Source organism: Rhea pennata, chromosome 9 (assembly GCF_028389875.1).
Source record: "Rhea pennata isolate bPtePen1 chromosome 9, bPtePen1.pri, whole genome shotgun sequence".
Lineage (NCBI taxonomy): Eukaryota > Metazoa > Chordata > Aves > Rheiformes > Rheidae > Rhea > Rhea pennata.
In genome coordinates this window covers 20,674,008-20,681,530 of record NC_084671.1, presented here as the reverse complement: position 1 = coordinate 20,681,530, position 7,523 = coordinate 20,674,008, and the positions used below count along the sequence as shown (strand labels likewise).

Sequence of the window (7,523 nt, the reverse complement as noted above, 5' to 3'; positions counted from 1 at the left end):
GTTCCTTGACCCATTTGTAAAGGGAATATTTTTAATGTTTGTGTGGAGATACTGCACAAACAGGCAGCTGACCAGGAGCTCTCTCTGATGAGGTTTACATGACCAAAGGTTAATACAACTAAAGTTTTCTTTGGCAATGTAGTATTTTAAATTAACTAGTTTCCAGTGAGATAAAGCATATTTTTTAGAGTAGTAGAACAGAACGGGGACATTATATCTACAACAGACCTGTGATATGGGCAAAGGGACCATTGACTTCAGGAGAATTTAAATGTGCATCAAGAACTCTATCACAGATAGGCAAACACCTCTCATACACTTCTATTTCTGATTAATACCAGGCACTTGATATCGTGCCCATAAATGTATCTTGTACTGTACTAACATCAAATGTACTGTTTATGCTTAACCCTGCAAGTCAGAGGTTATTAATAACAATTTATCTGAATTATTAATAACGATTTAGCTGAATGATGTACACATATTTACATGTTGGCTACTTCAGCAGTTGTTAAACTTTGGCTCATATGCACCTATACAGAAAAGAGACTGTACTATATCAATCAAAAACAAGAGCAAGCGAGCTGCAACAGCCATCATCTTTGAGATTGGCCACAACCCTTCTCCCAAGCAAGGATTTTCAAAACCAGGCCTAAATACATGATTGCACACTGTTTTCCAGAGAAACTCGTGGTTCACATGCATCCAAAATTCCAGTTTGGCAGGATTTTGTTTGTTTGCACAACCAGTAGCCTTGGCCAGTAGGAAAACCTTGTTCACTCCAGCAAGATTACTCACTGAGGTAGTGTTTCAGCTCAAAATCCCTGTTCATGCTGTATTCCTCAGAGACAGCGGTGACTGTCTGTAGGGAGGCAATTCACTCTCTCAATTGTAAATGGTTTTTATACAAAACGTTACACACAATAAGCTATTTCCTTTGGAACCTAAACCTTCAAGACAAAACTGAATCCCCATAAATGACAATTTGAAGTGGTAGTATTTCCGTATGTATCCGTAATCCATCAGATTTTAATAGTACAAGGGGGGGAAAAAAAAGAACTTTGTTGTTCTTGTTTTCTAAAGTATAAACCCAGACAGAAACTCACTTTTCCGAATAAGAAGCTCTCCTAGACTCTCACCCTGCAGTACCACTACTGAGCCTGATTTTCAAAACGTGCTTTTGGAAAATCAGGCTCAGCTGCCTTAACCCAGGCAAAAGTAGATAGGACCCAAATCACCAGTAACTTTTGGAAATCCAGGTCACTGATCTAATTTCCAGTGAAGTACTACTCAGCACTCACTGCTGTCAGTTATTTTTCAATATATGGCTTTGTAATATATTTCTAAAGCTCATAAATATGAGAGTAACTGCTACACTGCCTTTTGTATGACAGAGGAATACAAAAGTACCTCTTATTTCTGGCCTTCAAACAACCAGACTAGATAAGCAAAGTTTTTATTCCTTTCAAGCATTCATGAAATACTTGGTATTTTTCTGTCAAACCTGTCTTTCAAAAGATGAATATCTGCAATATATAAATTATCATTGCACAATTGTTTACTATTAGTGGGCTAGTGGTGTAAAAATTAACATAATTTCTTGCCCGCAGCCATGGTATTATCAGACACTTTCAAAGGGGAGAACACACACGAGAAGTTGGACACTGTAGCACAGGCAGCATGTGGGTCGCATGTTCAAAACATAACGGTGCTTAACAAAATTGAATTCTTACACACTACGATTAAGACGGGCAACATTAAAGAAGCAAAGTTGTAATGTGGTAGTGATTGTGCTAACTAATTTCCATGCGTCTTAAAAGGCAGAAGGTCCCCTCCACTGCCCAGCAAAGAGCGTACACCAAGCTCTATCCTGCGGCTGCAGCGAGCTTCAGCAACAACTGTTCTTAAGTAGAGCCATTAGGTACCTCTCAAGATGAAGAAGTTTACCATACTTCACTACTGAAGACCACATGCTAGCCAGCAAGGCTCTATATTAATAAGTTAGGTTCTGCCTTCATATGTGCTTTTTCCCCCGTCTTGGACTGATGCCACCGATGCTGGCGGTCTATTCTAGATCGCCATAAGCACATTTTATCAGACCTGCCAGTCTTGAGTCCAGTAGGCCTCCACTCAGGTAGAGGAGCAGGGGATTACCACCATGCAAAACTTTAGATCTTTTGGCATGACTAAAAACTACAGATCTTTCAGAATTCCTGCAGCCTGTGAACTCAAACGGGTCAAGGAATTCACAAGAAAGCCTCAGACCTCTGTTTAATTTCTGGGAAAGAGGTCCACAGCCAAAAAAAAAAAAAAAAGTTGTAGAAGTTGTAGTAATAAATAAATAAATAAATAAATAATCAAATGGTATTTCCCATGATTTTCCTCATGAGGTGGTGGTATGAGCTACCCATCTTGCTTTTCCCATGGAGAGCCCCAAAGCATCGTTGCGTCTGCAACGTGTGTGGACAGCATCACGGATGCATACCTCGTGCAGCTGCGTGCCTCTAAGCACTTTTTTAAACAACTAGAAAACACAAGTGGTCTGACTGAGGTAAGTATCAGATAAGAAGACATTAGCAACACTGATTTTCTCTTTTGGCATTTTACTTAACTTTTTTACTGCACCTTGAACGTCTGGCTTTGGAGAAGCAGCCCGTACATTCACAGGAGCCTGAAGCACAAACATAATCTGGGCGTCCCACAGCGGCCAGAGATGTACACGACGCACGAGCTCTGCCTGCCTGCTGCCGTGACGCGGACCCAGACCAACGTTTCCTCCTGGAGCCGGTGGAGTTTCCCCAAATTTATGTAAACACAGAGAAGGATTTGGCATATGGTCAGACTGCCTGTTTGAATTTGGCTCTGAAATATTTTCAACTACATGGCTAGGAAGCGGATATGTAACGTGATTGCCCAGTTGTGAATGAGCCTGAAAATTCTGTTTAGGCCTGTGATCTTCAACCTTTTTTTTAAGTGTGCAAACTTCTAAACATTTTGAAGTTGTTCCTTGCACAACAAATTCAAGCTTCTGCTGGTAGATTTGCTTCTCTCATTCACCTTTCACAGATCCTTCAGAAGCTGTCCATGCGTCCCAGTTGAAACCACTGGTTTAAACCAAATGGGAAATACTGTTTACAGAAAAATACTGTTTGTTTTACAAAAATAAAACTATCATGTGGAAAGAAAAGGATGGAGCACACATTTCTTGCTGTGATCAGTATTTACTTACTTTATTTAGCTACGTAATAGCTTCTGTTGCGACTGCAGCTCCTTTGAACACAGGCCAGGCAGCTGGCCGCAGGTCTGCGCCGTGCCCGCGGCAGCCAGCAAGGCGTGGGCCGCGGTGTGAGCTCGCGCTGAGCTTCCCTGGAGCTTCCCTGAATCAACGAAAAGGCTGATACACATGCGGCGTTTGCAGCAGAAGCACAGTTAAGTCAAAGACTGGCGCGTATAATGTACTCACGCACATATTTTATATATTTATTTTTCTTAGAAAACATTGCTGCTATGTCCATTAATTTACATAATTATTCCTACAATAGTATTATTTATAATACTTTCACTTCCAGAGCACCTTCTCTTCAAGGATCTCCAATTGCTTAAAAACTTTATTAAATAAAGCCTCACATCTTGCTTGTGAGGTAGGTCAAGACTAACCGAAGAACAGAGAGGTTAAGGCCAAAATTTTCATATGTTTGTACCTGAAGCCAAACATCTAAATTCTCATTTAGATGTTTAAATAAAAGTCTCATGATTTTCTTTGGTGCAGAACATCGACAGCGGCTGCTGACGTCAATGGGGGCTAATGCTTAGGCCTGATTTTAGGAGGCACACCTTTTACAAAGTTTGAAAACAGTGCTCTAAATACACCAGCCATGGCCAGAGCCAGAACTGATCCCAGCAACTTATCTCCTCAGGGCCTTTATATACACTGCTTTAAAAGGCTGGTCGGGACTTTTTTCAATGAACATAATTGACACAAAAATCATGTACTACTTCCATCGTCTGCTTCCACCGTAATGGATTCTGTACAAATAATACTTTTTTAAACAGATTTGTGATAATCAAGCAAATGCACAGTACACATCACTTGTGCAGTCATAAAACACATCACACATCTTCAGTTGCTGTATTTACCTTTCTCTATAGTTGGTAAATTCCTTTGCACTTGTGATAAATAGAAGTGGTCAGGTAAAGGTCTGTTAAGAGAATACATGTCTGAAGATCATGCAGACAACTTGCAAAATACATATACTAAAAGATCACTTCCAAATGTCTTGAATTATTAAGCATGAAAATAATTACGTCATTCCAGTACAGTGTTGTGCAGAAACCTGGAATAAGAAGCATCATCTTATTCCTGATATGATAGATTGTAACAATTAAGTAAAACAAAAAAATCAGGCACCAAATAAACTATCCTGCAACATGGAATAGTATCTAGATGGAGCGCTCTCCTTAATGAACTACAAAATCGGTCATACGGCAATATTTTTCATTTCGTATCATGAGCATCTCATCACATCTCGAAGGTATCACTGCTGTTTCAACTTGCCAAAACAACAATTTTTTCTACGGGCTTTTCGCAGAAATTCACAATGCAGAAGAGAAACGTCCCAGGAGGGAAAACCCGCTGCCAGGCCGGAGCTACCTTGACCGCAGGTAAATGTTAAACACGCCAACGTTGCCACGGTATCCCGCTCCTGGTGCGATGCGAGAAGTCTGCCTCTCAGTAGGGGTTTCTCTCGCTTTGTAAAAGTCGAAATCAACGGCCAGCGAGGTATCGCTCTGCACGGCAGGAGCCCCTCAGAGCTGCTTCAGGGCGCCGCCACCCACCGCCGCCGCTGCGCGGGGCAGCGCGGGGCAGCGCGGTGCTTCAGCTCTCCCGCACCGAGCGAGGGTTTCGCAGCATTAAAATGAAGCAGCTTATTTGAAGCGCCCGGCGGGGCCCGGGGGCTCCCAGCAGGACCGCGGCGCGGGGGCGCTCAGCGGGCGCGGGGAGCCCGGCGCGGACGGCGGCGCGGCGCAGCCCGGCGCCCGCTGCGCGCTACGTGCGCCCGCCGCGCGCCGCCGCCGCGCGCCGCGGCGGGGCGCCGCTGCCGGCCGTCACCGCCGCCTCGGGCCGGTACTTGAGCCAGCAGATGAGCCAGGTGACGGCGACGGAGAGGAGGGCCAGCGCGCTGGCCACCGAGAGGCAGACGGGGCCCACGGGCGAGGGCGGCGCGGCCGCCTCGCCGCCGTGGCGGTTGAGGAAGATGAGGCCGGTGAAGAGCAGCACCACCATGGCGAGGAAGGAGAGGACGAGGCAGGCGCAGCCCGCGCCGAGCGCCGCCCGCTCGCAGCTCTGGCAGCTCTCGGGGGCGGCGGCGCGGCGCGGCGGCGGCGGCGGCGGCAGCCGGTCCTGCGGCAGCGGGTCGCGGGCGCGGAGCTGCGGCGGGCAGGCGGCCGCCAGCCTGGTGTTGACGGGCAGGCCGAGCACCCGGCGGGCGGGCAGCGCCGTGCGGTGGCGGCACAGCGGGCAGGCCAGCGAGGCGGCGGCGGCGGCGGCGGCGGCGGCGCCCGCGCCCGCGGGGAGCTGCGCGGCGCGCAGGTGCAGCTGGCGGAGGCACTCCTGGCAGAAGGTGTGCAGGCACTCCAGCAGCCGGGGCGCCCGCCGCTCCCCGTCGAAGTAGTTGTAGCAGATCTTGCACTCGTAGTCCTCGGAGCTGCCGCCCGCCGCCGCCGGCCCGCCGCCCGCCGCCGGCTCGGCCATACCATCGCGGGGCGGGGGCCGCCGCCGCGCTGCGCCGCCGCGCTGCCGGTGCCCGCGCCCCGCCGTCACGGGGGCGGGCGGCGGGGGCGGCCCCGGCGCCTCCCGCCGCCTCCCGCCGCCCCCGGCCCCGCTGCGCTGCGCCCCGCGGAGCGCCGCCGCCCGCGCGCCCCCGCGGGCTCGCCCTCGCCCGCGGCGCTGCGCGGCGCTGCCCTTGCGCGCCGGGGGCATCCGCAGCGTGACTGCGCGCGTTGCGCCTCGGCCACTCGGCAAAGCCCGGGGCCGCATCGCGGAGATCCCTGCGGGCACGGCGATCCCCTTTCTTCGTGAGCAACGGAGACGAAAAGGTGCTTCCCCCCCTTCTTCTTCTTCTTCTTTCCTTTTTCTTTTCTTTTTTTTCTTTTTTTTCCTTTCCCCCACGGGAAAACAGAGCTGGGAATAGCTGCTGAGGTTTGTGTGCATACTCCACCATTGTATTATAACGCTGAGAGCTTTTGTCCAGTCTAATTAAAAGTAATCCAGGCAACAAGGCTTTCATAGCTTCCAATATTATACTGGAAAACAGTCTGATAGGTTTCACTAAATCTAAATCTGATTTGTTGCATCATGTAAATCTGGAGTAACTCCGGTATCCTGCTTATATATCACAGGCCATGAAAATAATTAGTTCTTGTTGTAGTTCTGCAAATGCACCTGCCATCGGGGGAGCTACAGGCCAGCAAAGGTGATCGTCGCTAAAGCTGCATCCCAGGCACTCAGCTCTGGACCGTCTTGGCTGCAGCATCTTCCCCATCCTCTGCCGTGTGATGCGCCATATCAGGCATGCTTCACTGCAAGCGCTGCAGGAAGGCATGCTCTCCCTCAGTATTAGACCCTTTTTTTAATCACTCTATCCTAGGCCCCGATTTTTTTCCCTTCATTTCAGTCCTTGAAGGACTCAAATGCTTTGAAGAAACAGGAATTGTTTAAAAGACTGATTTCTTTGGAAAGATGAAAAGGCCCGTATTGCTAAATTATGAGGGCAGGCTTGAATACTGTCCACAAAGACTCGAACAAGAAATCTAGGGCAGGAAGGAACTTGTTTAAAGTTGATCAGCTTAGCATAAGCTGAAATAATGGGATAAAATCACTTGGAGGGAGTAAGAATATTCTCTGTACAAGGGCCAGATCCTTGTTATAATTTATCCCAGGATATGTTTCAAAATCTATTAAAAAAACTAGTTTCAGTCTGTGAAAAGAAGCAGGGAAATGACTTTTGCTCCACCGTGCATGGCTACTTCTGTATATGTGGTCAAAAATCAACCCTGTTAAAATTTATAACCTCATAGCTAATCTACACGTATTCATCTTGAGAATTTCTTTCAATATTGTTTTTCTGGTGCTGCATATCATCCCTCATGCATTTGGGCTATTTTCATCTAACTCTTAGCTCTCTTATCCTGTCTCTCTCTTTTTTTTTTTTTTTTAACACGGAATCTCATCTTCTCTCCTGCCTGCATTCTTAAATTCTTTAATGTACACTTCTGGGATTTTTCTTGTTGTTGCCTGCTAGTGCTTCAACAATTCCCAGTTTAGTGTTGTCTTCCCATTTAATTAGATCATTGTTTAGTTTCCGGAGGTCTTTAACACAGACGTATGTGAAATTATCCCAGACACCACTCTTCCACTTAATATTATTGCCATTTTCATTATGCTACAACTTTCAATTAATTTTCAAGGCATGCGAAAGTGCTTAGATCCAAGCAAATTTGAATTAATTTTTCAAGTAAAAATT

At 47.2% G+C, this 7,523-nt stretch overlaps 1 protein-coding gene across 1 annotated transcript; it reads right to left on the bottom strand.

The window, feature by feature from the left end:
* Positions 1-4,647: 4,647 nt before the first annotated feature.
* On the bottom strand, positions 4,648-5,752 carry LOC134144273 (RING finger protein 225). The gene is made up of 2 exons (XM_062583067.1): positions 5,111-5,752; positions 4,648-4,788 (listed from the first exon to the last, which is right to left on the bottom strand). Exons 1-2 carry the CDS (start codon positions 5,750-5,752, stop codon positions 4,648-4,650), a joined length of 783 nt encoding a protein of 260 aa, XP_062439051.1.
* Positions 5,753-7,523: the final 1,771 nt, after the last annotated feature.

Excerpts from the sequence above, each read along its gene's own strand:
- LOC134144273 (XM_062583067.1), bottom strand. The coding sequence starts at position 5,752 with ATGGCCGAGCCGGCGGCGGGCGGCGGGCCGGCGGCGGCGGGCGGCAGC. Across the intron at positions 4,789-5,110 it reads AGTACCGGCCCGAGGCGGCG|AGCGATACCTCGCTGGCCGT; the intron begins GTGACGGCCGGC and ends CCTGCCGTGCAG.